Source organism: Xenopus laevis, chromosome 7S (assembly GCF_017654675.1).
Source record: "Xenopus laevis strain J_2021 chromosome 7S, Xenopus_laevis_v10.1, whole genome shotgun sequence".
NCBI classification, from domain to species: Eukaryota; Metazoa; Chordata; class Amphibia; order Anura; family Pipidae; genus Xenopus; species Xenopus laevis.
This window is the reverse complement of record NC_054384.1, coordinates 17,941,612-17,960,515: the sequence shown is the minus strand read 5'-3', so window position 1 is coordinate 17,960,515 and position 18,904 is coordinate 17,941,612. Positions and strand designations below refer to the sequence as shown.

The 18,904-nt window shown below is 39.1% G+C and overlaps 1 protein-coding gene across 2 annotated transcripts in view; it reads left to right on the top strand.

The window, feature by feature from the left end:
- Positions 1-18,904, top strand: part of neurl1.S (neuralized E3 ubiquitin protein ligase 1 S homeolog) — a 142,438-nt gene that overhangs the window by 105,604 nt on the left and 17,930 nt on the right. For both annotated transcript variants that reach the window (XM_041570942.1, XM_018227429.2), the window contains exons 2-3: positions 3,027-3,268; positions 9,312-9,633. In XM_041570942.1, the coding sequence (XP_041426876.1) occupies positions 3,027-3,268; positions 9,312-9,633 (564 nt within the window). The remainder of the gene's footprint in view (positions 1-3,026; positions 3,269-9,311; positions 9,634-18,904) is intronic.

Genomic DNA, 18,904 nt, shown 5'->3' with positions numbered 1-18,904 from the left:
AAATTCTCCTTTTCTTGACTCTTCTCTTTGTAAAAACAATTCTTTAGAATTATTCATTATCTGGAATGACTGTAAAACATGTTTAATATAAAGAGACAGCTAAAAGAACATAGTGTTTTGTTCCCCTGTGAGATAATAGATTAGGATATTGTTCTAATAAAACTATAAATGAGATCTTCTGAGTTTCTTTTATCTCTAGTAAATTCTTTTACCACTAGTAAATTCTTCTTATACAGTATATTTAATTTTAGAAAATGTAGAAATCATAGTTTGTGAGACAGTTATAGTTTTGTAATACCGATGTTGGGACCGAATTATGTTTCTCTTTAAAGTGTTATGAGTAAATCTATGGAGGTGTCCCTACTATAAAGAGGTCCTGTTTGACTCGCCACACCTCAGTTGTCATCATGCCATACGTCTAGGCTACTAGGTGATACCCTTCCTGGCTTGGAGTGATAAGAAGCTACTAGCCAGTACGCCAGTGAGACAATGAGAAAAGGCTTGTTGATGGTGAACATGTATGCAGAATGTGGTCTATGGCAATTCACTGGCTTCAATGCCTATGAGATCTTTGACTTGAAGGTCTATGCTCAGATCATTCCAATGCAGCACATGCCATATATGTTGGAATCACCTCATTTAGTCTAACCCAACATGTGCAGCTATACATGTGTTGACTTAAATTTAGTGTAAATGTTTATTGCACAGGACTAATAAACTTTTCCTTTTGCTTAACTCACCTGACTTCCTTGCAATGAACCTTTATATACAGAGAATATACCGTATATACATTCTCACCCATTTAGTATCTTATGCAGTTCTGGTTATCCCTGTGAGCAGCTCGATTAACGCATATCATTTGTAATTTTTGCATTTGCACGTTCATTTTTGCATATCCCAGTTTAATGAGAGGTTTGCATCGATACACACTGGTGCATCAAGAATCACAGCTCCTATTTGTATTGACACGCAGGTCGTTGTGTTCTACACGCATGTCTAAAACATTTTTCTGTTAGAGGCCAAGCAATGGATTTATTGATTTAATGTTCAAAGATCTATACAGTAGAGTAATAGACGTGAGTGAGCACAGCCCACCTTAATGGGGATGGTTTCAGAAGAGTGGATTCATTTATATAGTCAAAATATAACATTTTAGTTCTGTAAGATAATGAATGCTGGTTCAACGGGTTGTGTTGGTGGTGGTAGCCTTTTGGTCGCTTCCTTCCTGTGACCACAGGGCTCTTATCAATAACCCATTAAAAAAGACCAAACCAATGGACAGTTACCCTTGGGTGTCTGAGCAAATAACTAATTTGCTTGTGGACACTATTTCTCTGACCCACCATAACTTCAGGCAGGTGACTGTAATCTTATTCCAGTCTGTCCTAAGAGTTATTCGCCTCACTGTGAGTCCTTCAGCCTAAACCATGCATTGATGCAACTGTTGTTTTGGTGGCTGGACCACCAGTGTTTTCCAGTTGAGACAGCTGGGAACTCTAAGTGACAGCTGGAAAGCTTCAGCTTGTGTGTCACTGATGTATATCATAAAGCTTACTCATAAATTCCTTGCTGAGTTTACTCAATATAGTTTCACCCAGACCCCTCTAAACCCAGTACTGTAAAAACAGAAAGAAGAGGCAGCAATACAAACACAGTGATAGAGAAGTATAGTCTAAAGATTTGGAACAGATTAAGTTTAAAACAGAGCCTTCACATATTCCAAATGTTTTCCAAAGAAATACAAAGCAATGGAATGAGCACATCAGTGGTGTAACTAGATGATACCGAGCCCCACAGCAAATTCATTTTAGGGCCCCCAACATATCCAGAGGTTGGCATGTTTTACCAATATATGTTAAAATTCCTCTTTACTTAGGGCCTCATGGGGCCCCATATACCTCCTGGGCCCCCTGCAGTCCCAGGGTCTGCTTCCTCTGTAGTTTCACCCCTGGTCCGCATGTACTTAATAGAAAGTAAAAAGACCCTTGTCTACGTGTGAATGTGTGTGAAGCTTGTGAGAGCCTGTGGGTTGCTTGTGTGTATGTGTTTGTGTAAGACTGGGTGTTATTAGAGGTAGAGCAGGTACATGGAACCGGCAGTCCAAGGTGGAAATGGTAGAAATGAAGATGTATGCCATGTGTATATGCAAAAAATAATTGATACTTACAAATATTGATTTCTCATACTATTTATTAATTTTTTATAGGGAAGGTTACTGGCACCAACACCACCTGCTATGATAGATATTACAGTTACGATGGGCAGCCTATTGCACCCAGTAAACACTGCTTAAAACACTATCATTGTTGGCAATCCACAAAGAGAACAATGTTATAAAATGTGAAAAAGCTCATAGCAACCAGCAGAAATTTGCTGTCAGTCAGTCATGCCAGTAAATTCTGCCAGCTCCAGAGCTAACTACCCAGAGCTGTGCTTAAAATGCAGTCACCCTTCTGAGATCTAAGTGAGTCCATACGGAGCAGAAGCAGTGAAATGGCCAAGGAAAAATGCTGGCAGGGCAGGGGACAATGGGGCCTCACTTATAGAAGAAAAACTCCACCGTTTATTTTCACATCTGGCTCATAAGGCATGAACAGTGCTCCATTCATTTGTATAGGAAAGGGTGTTTCAGTGCATGCCCCATCTGCATACAAACTACCACAACTTTCATTTGCAGTCTTCCTGATGTTGGGGTCTGCAGCACCCACCACTTGAGAGATTTCTGGAAGCTGAAGAACACCTGAAGGGTTATCCATGATGATTTAAATTGTTTTATTTTCAGGGATAGGCTACAGCTGGAGGCAGTAGCAAATTTTGTCAATATTATGCACTCAACTGCTCTCTCTTAGCCTTCTATAAAGGATTGCATGCTGGGAAACTTTTTTGTTCCATCTCATGTAGTTTAATTATTTTCCATATAAAACTGACCGTACTTGTGTTTGGTAGTTTCCTAAATTTGAAACATGAACAAGATTTGCTTGGAATTGTTCTGCCTTTCCTCAAAGCAGCGTCTCCTCTTGTTTCAGATTCTATAGGTGGGACATTTCCATCCTCCTCCCATCGATGTCATCACAAGCAGAAACATTGCATGCCAATGGCACAATGTGGGGGCCTAGTCATCACTCCTCTCCTTTTCCACCCGCATGCCAAGGGATCGCAGATCATCATGGACACTTCTCAAAAGACAGTGAAGAGGCAGGCCAGTTTTTGTAATGCCATCACCTTCAGTAACAGGCCTGTCGTCATCCATGAGCAAGTCAGGCTTAAGGTAAAAATGGGCATTGGCAGATATTTCCCCCCACTGTGGGACTTGGGGATCCTAATGTTTGCATATAGTTCTGTAAGTAAATAATAGTAACATTATAAAATCATTTTGCTGGCTGTTATTTCAGGGAGCCATTGTCTAACCTATCTATGTAACAGACATCCAATGATACTCCATCAGTGTCTTCTCTTTTATGTTATTGGGATGATGCAAGGTAGAAATGATTAGGTACAGGCTATTTATCTCTGACTCTGAGCCCAGGGGAATCATTCACAAGAGATCGCTACTATTCTCAGGTCCAGTTACAGAAATGGAAGGTAAATTTGTTTTATTGAAATGCATCTAACTTTCCAGCTTATTTTTGTATTTAGAGAATGGTTTGGTGGCACATGGGGCAAGGTTTCAACTCTTGTCAATATATATATATACAGTATGTTTATCAGAGATATCCAGCCTGCACCCATTAATGTACAACAAGCAGTATCTGCCAATGAGCCAAATGGTGGGAATTGTAGATCAACAACTGCTGAAGAGTTGCAGGTTGCCGGGACCTAGTAACATAGCCCATCAAGTTCAACTTTTTAACTTTTTTAACCTGCCTAACTGCCAGTTGATCCAGAGGAAGGCAAAAAAAAAACATCTGAAGCCTCTCCCATTTGCCTCAGAGGGGGGAAAAAGTTCTTCCTGACTCCAAAATGGCAATCAGACTAGTCCCTGGATCAACTTGTACTATGAGCTATTTTCCATAACCCTGTATTCCCTCACTTGCTAAAAAAAGCTATCCAACCCCTTCTTAAAGCTATCTAATATATCAGCCTGTACCACTGATTCAGGGAGAGAATTCCACATCTTCACAGCCCTCACTGTAAAAAACCCGTTCCAAATATTTAGGCGGAACCTCTTTTCTTCTAAACGGACTGGGTGACCTTGTGTCAGCTGGAAAGACCTACTGGTAAATAAAGCATTAGAGAGATTATTATATGATCCCCTTATAAATTTATACATAGTAACAATATCACCCCTTAAGCGCCTCTTCTCCAAGGTGAACATCCCCAATTTGGCCAGTCTTTCCTCATAGCTAAGATTTCCCATACCTTTTACCAGTTTTGTTGCCCTTCTCTGTACCCTCTCTAGTACAATAATGTCCTGTTTGAATGATGGAGACCACAACTGTACGGCATATTCTAGATGGGGCCTTACAAGTGCTCTATAAAGTGGAAGAATGACTCCTTCCTGCCGTGAATCAATGCCCCTTTTAATACATCTCAGCCCTTGATGCTGCTGACTGGCATTGCTTGCTACAGCCAAGTTTATTATCTACAAGGACTCCACGGTCCTTTTCCATAATGGATTTGCCTAGTGCAGTCCCATAAACAAAACCTCTCTCATCTTTAACGTTGCCATCAGGGTACACTGTGGCATGTAAAAGTATTTTTGTCCAAAATCTATTTTCCTCATGGTGCAATTCATTAATAAGAAATGAGGATGCTCGCGATTCGATTTATTTTTTTCCCATGCATGTAGGTTTGTGCATCTTTTCTGCAGTATTTATTGGTAACTGTATGATAATTATAAATTATGCATGCAAACACATTAAGGGATTCATATGGAAGGCATTTTCTAAGAAGAAAAATGGGCAATCCATCAAGACTTATTTGCTCTTTAAGCTACTCCACCATTAAATCCATCTGCCTTTATTTGGAGCTCCTTCAGGGTGGGGAAATGCTATATCCACTATAAGCAAAGCAAAATCATGACCAATGGACCAGAGTACCTTCTCTTACAGTCCTTTTATCATTATATATTCTGCAGTATCTGCTCCTTTGCCTTTTATGTTCTTGCCTCTTTATTACCTCCTTTTTTTCATTCCTTCCTTCTCTTTTCATCTTCTTGTCATTTTTCCTTCCACTCTCCATGCTAATTTATCTCCTAATACCAACAGCATAGACTAACAATATTGGTTCCATGATGGTTACAAATCCACATTGCTAATACAGTACATACCCATGGTCTCTTTCATGTTTTTTTGATGTTTTCCAATTCAGAAACTCAATCTCAAATCAAGCAGGAATATCATTTAGACGTGGCAGTAGTTGATCTTATGTAGGGCACTTTCCCATAGGCTTTTTCAGTTGTGTTTGTGGTGGGGGAGATTTTTATGTGTACCATCATACGACATCCCCAGAGTTAATTGATCTCTGTCTGGCATGTGGGTGAGAATGTAAATGCAGAACTCAGCAAAAAATAGATCAAGACCAGTTTTTTCTTTGTCCAGTCTTAATGTCCACTGGACTGTCACATTTACTTACTATAATAATGTAAACGTATTTTCCTTGAAGCCGAAATCCTGCAGCATATTTGTCTGTTGGTCTGTTGTGTTTAATATATACATATTCATGAACTGCACCCAAAAGTCCCACCAAGAAAAATAAACAAATGCCCTACCATCTAGATAGGTACCTGTATTTTGAAAATGCAGGCTAAGGGCACATTAGATTTAACACTACTGCATGTAGATCTGCAAACCTTTCCAAGAGGCAACTGTGCCCATGGATGCAGGCTCCATTACTCCCTACACGTGCTCCATATGCCAAAGAACTGATGTGCTGCCTGTGCAGTCACGGGTGTATTATTTAGCTTTATATCATTCACCTACTATACCTACAACTTGTGCTCTCTGCTGCCCCCTAACCCTGTGGCATTTACCCCTATTTGAACTCTTTAGAAGCAGCTCAGTATAGAGTGATAACTGCTGTTATCCGTTCTTGTAGTCTGTTAGATGCAACTAAATTATAGATTACATATGGAGGAGCTTGACTTGGATTATACTTTCAAAGATTGTTTCATACTCCTGAGGTCAGAGTCAGACCATTACCAGCCCTCAAAGTGAATTACCAGTTGCGGTAGAAATAATCTGGCATCTTTCTTCCGTCAGCCTGGTTAGCAGAAAGGCTTTGGATATGTCAATTTTCTTTTCTAAATTGGCATGCAGAAAAGAAAACACATCTGGACTTTTCCTATTTCAAAATCTGCAAATGAGGAAGAAAAAAAAAAAATAATAATGTGCATAATTTATTTTCTGGGAGAAAGTGCACTTTTTCAACAGCTCACAGTTCTGAAACGTCACGCCTGGCTTAGCGCATTTAAATCGAGAGAAAGGTTACAAATGGAACAAGCATATCAGAACCAGCAAGAATCACTGGGGCTATATGCTGTCAAGTCTAATTAGATGCAAAATCTTTGCCTTGGCTGCTTACCCTACACAAATATATGTCAGTTTGAGGAGAAAACTACCACTGCTTTGTTACAAAGGGCATATTATACTCTGGTATTATAAAGGCAGAACTAGAATAGAGGCATGTAACTTTATCAGCTTTATTAATACATTTCTTCATCACATTTTACTGTATTTTTTTAGGAGGTTTAAAATGAGTAGGGCCCATGGAAAAGAGTCTTACAGAGGCCCAGGCCAGTCCATTCTAACCAGCTGTTTAGTACACAAAGGTTGGTCAAAGGGCAAGATCAAAGGCCCTTACCACTCAAATATTGCCGGCTTCTACAGAGATGATCTTTCTGCCTTTGCAATTTGACTGCATCATTTAAAAGGCTATCTTCACCCTCTCACTCTTCCCACTAGTCCTCTACAGAAACTCATTTAGTCTACTTGATCAAAAATGGAATGATAGGTGCAAGAGGATTCACAAATGAGAATCCTGCTTAACAATAACTTAATTATAGGCGCAAGAGAATTCACCAATGAGAATCCTGCTTAAAATAACTTAATTATAGGCGCAAGAGAATTCAACAAAGGGAATGCTGACCTACCAGCACAATGTCAGGCCTCTTTCTGTTTTCTTATATACAGAGATTATTGTAACATGTTGGCTTCATGATATTGCATTGTAATCATACAATGGGAGCAATAATAACATACATGTTCCATGCTCGGAATATGTTTAATGCTTCCTACTCTATATTCAGAACAAAGAACACAGAGCTATATACACAGATCTGGTGGGATTCATAATGGAGAATTATTTTGCATTTAAATTGAGTGCTGACACTGGAGATACGAGGAAAAGATTTATTGAGCAATATTGCTTCTAATACAATCCTGATGTTGATGGACTAAAGCTCACATCCCTATTTAGCTCCAGCACTGACCATAGCCTGCAAACCTTCAAGTACTGGAAGGTTTAGTTCAGCAATATCTGGAGAGCTTTGGATTGTCCATGCTTGAAATAGATCACATGTCTATTTGCACCCTCAGTCGCTATGTAATTATGTAACCAAGAGATAAAGGGATTTGTCAAGCTCAATGAACAATGTAATTGCTCCCTGGGGTTCCTGAGTTACAAGCATTAATTATTGGCTGGTCCGGGTTGGGACTGGGGAAGCATAGAGTGATATCACCTACATAGACTTGTGCCTGACCAACATGACTGAGCATCAACCAAACCTTCAGGTCATTGTAAATAAGCCCAACTGAGGGTCATAAAAGGAATTTCAGATGCAAGCAACATTTCTACAAAATATTGTTTTTCAACTCAGATACTGGAGAAAAGATGCCATTAGTTCCTTTGAGAAGTGAATACTGACAAGTCTGGTGTGCACTGCTTACTTCTACCCTCTGTAATAATAACTAACAACAGCAGCCACAATCTTTCCATGTCACTTGTCACAATGGCTTTCAGAGCAGGATGTTCTGAATGAAAATCAACATTGTTTCAGTAGGGATTTCCCATAATACTGCTGTGCCATCATCTTCAATGCATCCTGGGCATAGGCCCTGAATACTAATTTTGACATTGCCTTTCTCTTTTAAGGTGGCCATAGATTTTAAGATTTTTAAAAGATCTTTTTGTTATCGTTAAAACAAGCTTATCCTGAAACGATCATTTAAATGTATGGTTTGGCCATCAACTAAAAACACCATTTCAAGCAATATTGTCTAGTTGAAGCTATGTGGGTAGCCGCCTTCTTGGCCCAGCAAATAATTTTCTCTCAGCCTGTTCAGACAAAATGCCTCATTCATTACTGTATATATTAAAGCAATTAAACAATATTTATATATTATTTATATTTATATATTTCTTATACATATGTCTAGGAAGCACTACAAAACCAACCTCTACTTTACATGTGCAAATCAGCACACACCAGAGAAATTCATAATACTGGATAAGAAAAATGTTCACCTTCAGTTGTCCAGGACTCTAAAGTGAGCCGTATCTAAAATAAGTCATATTTGGTTCCACCAGGCATTTGGCAAATCTGAACCTTGCAAAAAAATAAGTTGAGAAAAAGTTGAAATTGGTCCAACCTTACTCTTATTACATCGAAATGTGATTCATGTCAAACCCTCTATATACAGTAAGATGGGGAATTATTTCCCGAGCAAAGGAGATGTTAGTACCATGTTCCTATTGGTATAAATCTAAAATGCATCTTAATGATTAGTCCCCAAGCAAACAGTGTCTAGAACACAATAATAAAGACCACGTTTCACTTACCCTTAAAGGAGAAGGAAAGCTACGGAGGCATTTTATTGCCAATAGATTAGCTGCAATAGTGCAAGCTAGAATGCTATATTTATTCTGTAGAATGTTTTACCATACCTGAATAAAAAGCTCTAGAAACTCTCTGTTTGTTTATAATAGGAGCTGCAGTATTAATGTGGTGTGACATCACTTCCTGCCTGAGTCTCTCCCTGCTCTGGGCTCAGATTACAGTAGAGAAGGGAGGGGTGGGGGGAGAGGAGCAAACTGAGCATGCTCTTGCCCAGGGCAATGAGGTTTAAGCTGAAGGCAGGAAGTCTGATAGAGAAGCCCATGTGTACACAATAGGAGGAAAGAAATGTTGTGTTTCTTTTGACAGGGGACTCAGAGCAACATTACTTTGGGGGTTTACTGGTATATTTAGATGGACCTTTCTGATAAGGCTTACTTAGTTTTAACCTTTCCTTCTCCTTTAACTAAGCTAATTGAGATATATTTAAAAAGAGCTCCTTGTTTTTAATGCTGGGATGCTTTTGCTTTTCCTGCAGATCACTAAGAAGCAATGTTGCTGGAGTGGAGCACTGAGACTTGGTTTCACCTCCAAGGATCCATCAAGGATCAACCCGGATACCTTACCAAAGTACGCTTGTCCTGACCTGGTTTCCCAGAGTGGATTCTGGGCTAAGGCATTGCCAGAAGAGTTTGCAAATGAAGGGAACATCATAGCCTTCTGGGTAGATAAAAAGGGCAGAGTATTTTACCGAGTTAATGACTCTGGATCAATGTTGTTCTTCAGTGGTGTACGGATCACGGAACCTCTCTGGGCACTGATTGATGTTTATGGGCTGACTCGTGGAGTGGAATTGTTAGGTAAGTGATATGCATGATATGGAAAATGCCTGGTACCAATTACCCTTTAATTTATGTAGCAGTCATTTTTTTCTACAAATAGAAAACATGAGATGTATGTTCATACAAATTACCATATTCTGTATAAAATGCATAAAACAAATCTTGGTGCATGACTAGATCAAGAGATGAAAGGAAACAAAAGGGGAATGGGTCAAGAATTAGAAGGAGGGAGCCACTAAGTAAAATAGGATGGAGTGGGTCAATATGTTGGACAAAGATCAAATCAAAAAGAAGAAGGTCCAAGTCAGTTACTTCAAGGGCTAGGAATGTACAGTAAATGAAGGGAGGCCGGTAGGTACTGTATAAGTAGTTGTATACTAAGCAGAACTAGTGGGCCTGACAGTTAGGTGTATGATAAATAGGAGTAGCTTTGTTAATAAGTAATAATTCAACTTATGAATGCTGATTCATTGGGGTATATTTATCAAAGAGTGAAGTAAGAGATCTCCACAGTCTGCTAGAGTGAAATTCTGCCACTCTCCAATCATTTCTATGGGATTTTGAAAGGCATATTTATCAAAGGGTGAATTTTTACTTTCACCCATTGATAAATCCCATAGAAATGAATGGAGAGTGGCGGAATTTCACTCTAGCGGACTGTGGAGATCTCTCACTTCACTCTTTGATAAATATACCCCCAATGAGTCAGCATTCATAAGTTGAAGGCAGTGAGTAGAAGCAGGTAGACTGCTATGAATTGATTGTTCTTTAATTAGTTAATAAAGTAGTTGGTAGTGGTGAGTAAGTATGAGCACATGAGTAGAACTGGCTCAGAAATTGGCCAGTTGACTGGAAGAACAACTCGGCACACACAGCTGCTAAGGGAGTATAAGATCAAAAAAGCTTGCTTATTGTTTTTCTGTTCTTGAGTTTTTCTAGATCCATTAGCCAATATGGAACTGAACAAGGCAGAAATTTCATGTAGTCATACAAGTTGTTTGGTCATTCCAGTGCCATTTACTGGTTAGATTATACAATATTTGCCTGATCAGCCCAGTTGAAGTCAGCGGCAGACATGCCCTACAGGACCACAGTCATGCCACATTTCTGTGACTGCTAGCATTCACCATGTCCAGGATTCAGTTATAGTTTTAGGCAAATACCAGCTCTTTTTTCAAGACTTTTTTCAAGACTTTTTTCAAGACTTCCTTCGGTCAAACCAAACATTAATTCCAGTGGTCCTAATGAACTGGACGATGGTAGTTGACACTTTGTTATTCACTGATTAATTTTGTTCAAATATGTAGACTAGGGTTTGGGTTCAGCCAGATATTTTGTGACATTCAGCCATATCCAAAAATGATGGATTCTGTGCATCCTTAAGTGAGCCACAGAGAAGGAGAAGTGGTTTGGGTAAGGGGGTCTGGCCTTGTGGCCAAATAAACTGGATTCTGGGCTTTAGTGGCAATATGGCTTATCACTAGGGTGGTTACTCAGCAGGTATTTTGCTGGCCTGGAAGGTAAAAATAATGCTTGATGCCAATGTTATTAATAGAGAAGGAAGGTAATTATATTGGAAGGGCAGATGCTCAGAACATCATATATCTGGTTTACATTTAAACCAACGGCTGAATAATGGCCTCCCAATCAGCCTCTGGGAAGACCTTAGAAAGACAAAAAACGAAGTCTTCAATCTGGGACATGACTCAGCCTATATAAGCAGTAGAAAGTGCTGAACTGATGCACTGATGATTATATGCACACATGCTGTGACTATGTAAAGCTGTTCTGGGTACAGAGTACAAGGAGGATTGATGTAAGGAAAATAAACAGAATAAGAGAGAAGTGTAATCATTTAAAGGAAGGATCCTGTACACAAATGGCATGTTCTGTTCTCAAAAATGAGAATACCATGAAACTTAATGCTTTGGAGCCAAGTTGTATTGCCTGTTTTCTCCTGGTCACTATAGCAGCAGCACATGGAAGTTCAAATCTAGGACAGACTTCATGCAATTCTACATTTGCCCCATGCTAGCAAAGGGAAATTAAATTTTTTAATTGTGCTGAATACTAGCAAGTACCTATAGTAGTTTCATGGTATCTCTCTGCACCATCTATGTTCAAGTATTCTAGAATGGCCTTCTGTTTGCTCTCAGATCAGACTATGCCCTCCAAATTATTATGTGTCGCAGCAGCCAGCGTCCAACCCAAAAGCACTGCTAGGAATTTCACAAATGATAGACAGAGTTGTTGGGGAAGAGATATGGCGAGTTGCAGTTCAATAAGAGTGCCTGGTTTCTGCACATAACAAGGAACTTTATTCGCTGAATGTTGTCATTTACACAACAGAAACTAGGACTAAAGCTAAGAAGATGATTTCACCTTTGTTTTTAGTTGAAAATCAGTCTCAGTGAGGGTGTGTGCCTGTCATTTCAGTGGGTTATTGCCTTGGTCTCTGTTGTGGTATATACAACTAAACTGGCAATTTGGCAATAAACCACTGCTGCCATTACTAGCCATGCCAATTATGGGTAAACGATCTATTATACAGAATGCTCCAGGACTTGGGGTTTTCTGGATAAGGAGTCTTTCCGCAATTTGAACCTTTTGAAACCCAATAGGATTGTTTTGCTTCCAATAAGGGTTAATTATATCTTAGTTTGGATCAAATACAAAGTACTGTTTTATTATTACAGAGAATAAAGAAAATCATTTTTAAAGATTTGAATTATTTCATAATTTATTAAAGATGGGCTTCCTGTAAGCTGGAGTATTCTTGATACCAGGTTTCTGGATAACAATCCCATACCTGTACTCCCTGCTTTCCAACTGCCTGTTCTTTACAATTTCCTCTTGCTACCTTCTAGATTTTATACCTATTGGTTTGGACTTGGACCAAAAGTCAGCTCTGTGGCTTATTTGTCTGTAGTAGAAGCATACCTCCCAACATTTTGGAAGTAAAAAGAGGGACAAGTTTTTTTTTCACATTTATTGCAGTGATTTTTGTGACCACGCCCCTTTATGTGGCCACACCCTTTAATTTCCATGTTCATTTTACAAAATTTGGCAGGTTATGAAAGTTTGAATAATCCTCCTTATCTAAACAGTTTTTTTGTGTCTCAAAATTTTTACAAAGTATCTTATTTGCACCCGTAAGCTGTTCTGGGCTCTAAAAGCCAATTAAGTTACAAACTTTGTTTCTTTTTCTGGCTGTTCAGTGCAGAGAAAACAGGGACTTTCCAGTACAAATGAGGGACTGCAGGTTTAGCTGTCAAAAGAGGGACTGTCCCTCCGAAAAAGGGACAGTTGGGAGGTATGATAGAAGTATTTCCTTTTGCTTTATGCTTTTTGTATTTTTCAGCTTTGCATATTTCTTTATAGGGGACCCGTCACCAAAAAAAATATTCAAAAGCCCATTTTTCACATTAGTCAAGCAAAATTAACTTTAATTATGTTATGTAAATTATTTGAATCCTGTTTCCTTCAGTCTGGGAATTCATAATTATAGCAAGCAGACAGGAGCCATTTTGTGGACACTGTTATTAAGACAAGCCTTGTATCATCTCAGAATCTTGTTTGTGCACCAGAATGGGGGACCTGATGTCCATCCCCATGCCCTGGCTACACAATTAAAAGTTGAAGAGAACAGGGGAATGTGTGGAGAGCAGTGACATGTAGGAAGTGCTGAATGGAAAGTGAAAGTAATTGTCTGCCCCGCCTCTATGCCTAAGGCATGGAGGAGGGGCAGACAATATTTGATTGACAGCTGAGATTTTTAAATTAGCTTACAACAGCTATGAATGCTTTATTACAAAAATAGAAATTGGATTTCATATTTAATTTGAAAAGGACTTCTATTATACAGCTTTTTGTTTCTGGGTGACAGGTCCACTTTAAAGCTTTTCTTTCTTCCTATATTTCTTTCTATATGTAACTAGGGTTGCCCCCTTTTCTGGAAAAATACCCTTCCTATATATTTATCTTTTTTCCCTATTAATAACATTGGGATCAACCATCATTTTTAACGGCCAGGCCATTCTGATTTGGCTTAGGAGGCCGGCCAACTACCTCTGTTACATCTTGTACCACAGCTCTGTACTGGATCTGTGCAGCACTGGCATCCAGGGGCTCAGAAAATGCCCCCATACCTTTCATATAATGACCCCTATAGTGTTCACATCCTACAGAGCAAATCCAGAAGGGCATCCGATAATCTCCAAACAGATCTAAAGCTGATCTAGATGAAATCATAAAACGCTAAACACGTTGCTGGCATAGTGGCAAAATAATCTCCCTTTCAGGCAAATAATGCAAATAAAAAAATTGTGATGCATTTCCAAAATGAGAACTTAAAGGATAAAAGAATAAAGCACTTTGAAAATAGCAGAAATCATTGCTGCAATCAGCTTCCTTTAATACATTAAAATTTATCTCATTGAGTCTTCAGATTAATCTTGCTAAACTGACATTTTGCTTGAATGGCTAAAGATAACTGATCATATTAGGTTTTCTTCTGAACCAATTGCCCTCCATCAATTCTTTCCAGAGAGGCAACTTATTTACTTACTTTTTTTAGAGTTCTACAATTAACTCATACTTGAACATTTATCCCAATCTGAGAGTATTCCATAAACTTCTGCCTCTTTTTATTAATCAGTCTTGCTGTATCGGCCACTGGCAGATATTATTTGACTTGTCCTGTCTGATCATTTATGACGATCCCTAAGCAGCCCAGACCACACTAAGCATGTGCACAGTCTTGGTCTTGCAAAGATGTTTAACAAAGTTACAAGATGGTGACTCCCTGTGGCCAATTCAAAAGCATAAATCATTTGTTTGATTAGGCTTGTGGTGCAGTAAGTTCGTGTTATGTTTAGTATACAAAATACAGCATTTCTTGCCTTATTCTTGCCTTCTCCTTTAAAGGAGAACTAAACCGGAAAACTGAATATGCTAAAAATGCCATATTTTATATACTGAATTTATTGCACCAGCCTAAAGTTTCAGCTTGTCAATAGCAGCAATGATCCAGGACTTCAAACTTGTTACAGGGGGTCACCATCTTGGAAAGTGTCTGTGACACTCACATGCTCAGTGGACTCTGAGCAGCTGTTGAGAAGCTAAGCTTAGGGGTCGTCACTAATTATCCAGCAGAAAATGAGGTTGGCCTGTAATATAAGATGATGCTACAGGGCTGATTATTAAATTTTAATGCTAGCTAGTTCACTGGTTTCTGTGCTGCCATGTAGGAATTATCCATATTAATTACTAATCAGCCTTATATTGTGAAATTTCTATTCTATGTGTACTATATATTGTGAGTGGATCCCTAAGCTCAGTAAGTGACAGCAGCACAGAGCATGTGCAGTGAATCAGCAGAAAAGAAGATGGGGAGCTACTGGGGCATCTTTGGAGTCACAGATCTTTACTGCTAAAGGGCTGTACAGGAGCACAAAACATAATGTACAACATTTCTAGCTACTTCTTTGGTTAAGCTTTAGTTCTCCTTTAAGAGCTAATGTAACTGGATGAAAGGTGGGTGCATAACCAAAGTGTTGTGTGTTTGCTATTGTATGCGCTTGCACAAGTGTAATGGAACTATTGATTCTAAGAAAACGTTGCTTTAGTTAAAATGGAAAATATGATATATGTGTAGATGTGAAATAACAGATGAAAAGGTTTTACCATTAGCTAGCAATCGTTCAGGGTCTCCTTGGAAAGGCAATGCTTATCAGTAACTGCAATTAAATATTTCATTGTACAAACACTGGGCTGTGTGACAAGGGCCCGGCAATGAGGAACAGGAAGTAAACACAGGCAGGAACAGCTGCTGAGCTGCGCTTGAAACAGATTGGCCCGATAACTCCCTGTTTGAGCATTATCCCCATCATTGCTTTCATTATACAACATATTGCTATAGTGATGCCTAACGCCAGCTGCTTTCCTCGTCTTCATTGATCAGAAGAGAAGCAGATGAAGCCTATTTATATTTACATGTTTATATAATGACTTTCTCTTTGTCGTGGATTTAGATCGCTGCTTAGATCTTTGCAGTGTGCTTACTTAGGCCAATGAGCTGTATTGTATAGTAACTGGGCATTCATTATTCCAAGGCAAGCTGGAATTGAAAAATATGTAGCAGTAAAGACAGAGAGATGGAGAGAGCTTGCTGTATTCATATGGAAACGTTTTATGCACAGAGCATTGTGGCATTGACACCATGGGGCAGATTTAATAAAGTGGCCGTCACTAGCGAAATTCACAGGAATAACATCTGCAGGGACATCGCCAAATTACTAACAGGCATAGAGGACAATTCGCTAGTGAAAGAGACCGTCGCTAGCGTAGTTTTGCTCCCTATCGCCAGGCGAATTTTCACTCAGGCAAACAATCGTTTCTCTGCAAATTCACTAAAGTGCGAATTTTACAGAATTTTTCGCCAGAGTTTCCTTCACCATCTTAGACCTGGCGAACTGATAAAACAAGCTACAAGCTACATGCCGAAAAGTCATAAAAGTTCTAAAAAAATATGTCGTATTCGCTAAGGATTCGGGGGTTCAGCCGATTCCAAAATAGTGGATTCGGTGCATCCCTAGCGAAAAGTCATAAAGGTTCTTAAGTACCCGACCAGCTGCAGGACCACCAAGTAAAGTTTACCTCCAGTCTGTTCAAACTTTTAAAATATAACCCATCCTTTGAACGTGTACTATAATAAATAACCCACCCGCTGCATGGAAAGGTTGGGCAGCACAGGTGTACCAAAACTGGTAATACCTCACACCAATCTGCTCTCAAAAGTTGAAAATCAAATATGTGCAAAATAGCAGGTAAGATACATTTCTGAACAGATGAATTGATCAATAAAAATGGCACTTTATTGACATTAAAGCACAATCAATTCCAACTGAGTAGTAAAGTGCTCACGTGTCAAAGACAATGCTATGTTGAAATATTACACAAAGAGCAGTTTATCCAAAATATTGACATTAGAATGTTTAAATACATTCATAAAATAGTTAAAACATTATCATCATGCTGTTGTTTTAAAAAAAACCCACAAAAGTCACATTACCAGAAAGGCAGCCTCATAAAACTCCACAGAAAGTTTTTAAACCCACAATGGTTAAATAAAAAAGACAATATCCTGGCCAGGCTCTATAAGGGTAAGCAATCCCAATTTAAATATCGTCATGCTGATTAAAACTACAGCATGATGATAATGTTTTAACTGTTTTATGAATGTATTTAAACCTCTTAATGCCAATATTTTGGATAAATTGCTCTTTGTGTAATATTTCAATATAGCATTGTGCTTGAGAAGTGAGCACTTACCTACTCAGTTGGAATTGATTGTGTTTTTATGTCAATAAAGTGCAATATTTATTGATAAAGGTTTATTTGGAACGTTATTTCAGAGCACTTCTATCTAGTTTATGTAGTTTGTACCTAAACAGGTTGGCCATCAGTGCATGGAGACAAAAGGTTATGTCTCCTGAGACACAAGGAAGTGCCATCTGCTGGTTTCTTGCAAGAAGAGTTATCAGACATACTGTAATCCGGGCCACCATCACAAATCACAAATCCCTTTTTACCTTTTTAGGGCCTGCAGTATTGGTTTTAAAAGCCTCATTAATGGTTATAAACCACCTTCCCATTATTTCTACCAGCCAATGATTTGTTCTGGAGGCAATCTGAATGTGTTTGGACAACAACATTTTGACAATGAGGCATAATCAGGGCCACCATAAGAAATCCATTTATACTTCTTGGGATCCTATACAACCATGACTTTTAGGGCTTCCAGTATTGGTCTTAAGAACCCCAGTAATGATTATAACCCCCTTCCCCTTATTTGTACCTACCCCAGTGGTTCCTCTGGAGGCAAATTGAGAATGTTTGTCCAACCAAATATTGACAATGCAGTATTGGTCTTAAGAACCTCATTAATGGTTATAACCAGGCCCAGACTGGCAATCTGTGTGTTCTGACAAATGCCAGAGGGGCTGCTATAAGGTCCCATAGAAAGTCAGTATTTAGTGGGCTGGTGGGGGCTGTTTGGGCCTCTATGAGGGGTGATTGGGCCTCTGTGTACCTGAAATGCCAGGGCCTATTTTTATTCTCAGTCCGGACCTGGTTATAACCCACCTTCCCCTTATTTCTACCACCCAATGATAGCTCTGGAGGCAATATGAATGTGGTTGGACAACCAAATTTTGACAACGAGGCATCATCAGGGCCACCATCAAACATTTTTACCTCTTGCGATCCTATACGCGTGTGACATTTAGGACCTCCTGTATTGGTCTTAAGAACCCCCCCCCCCTTATTTGTTCCACCTCCATCATTGCTCTGGAGTTAATATGAAAGTGTTCAGCCAACCAAATAGTGAAAATGGCAGAATTCGATAAGGAGTAAGGAGTAAAAAGCATAATTAAGTACAAAGTCTTAAATCATGCATGGTACTTGCCTTGAGGTAATGTCACTTTGCCTGTTGTACCTACACATGCAACTTGCACCTAGCATAGCAGACCCTGTGGATACTTTTGGAGCCCAAGGGAATAAAGGCTTAGTAAGGGACCATCCAGCATGCCAGATAAACAAACAGGGCTTATATACGGTACCCTTTCTCCCTTTCTGTACCACCAGAATAAAGGGTGTTGCACCATTCCTGGCTGTGAATGACTTACCAGCCCCATTATAGAACATGTAGAGCTTGGGATGAAATTGTAACCGTACATCTAGGTATAGCCTACGTGACCGCATCCTAATTCTGTTTCACAGCAACAAATGAGCCTGGATCCTGTCTCTTAGAAACCACTTAAATGCCAAAGATCAATATGTAAATTTTATAGCATTTGCACATACCTTATGTGTGTTTTAGCTTACTAAAATGCATTAAGTACAAGAACCAATGTCTATATTGAGCATGCTCGGGTTTCTTGCTCACATATAGACAAAGAAACATAAATATCCCAAGTGCTAAATGTTCATAGATACAATAAAAGACCATTGTGTGCAAAATGCCAGTGTGCAGGGAGTAGAGAAAATCCTACATCTACCCTCCGATCTATCCTTCATGAAGGATCAAAGCACAACCCCTGACATTTCATGGATAAGAATAGAAAGGCTGCCTCATAAAATAGTTCCGTGGCTCTGTGTGTACCATGCCATTAACTGCTGCTCTTTATATTTTTAAGGGATAGTGACATTATAAATAGAACATGGATGCAGCGTACAGCTCTTACAACTTATAAAAACTTCCTTATGTTATAGCAGTCATCCAAACAAG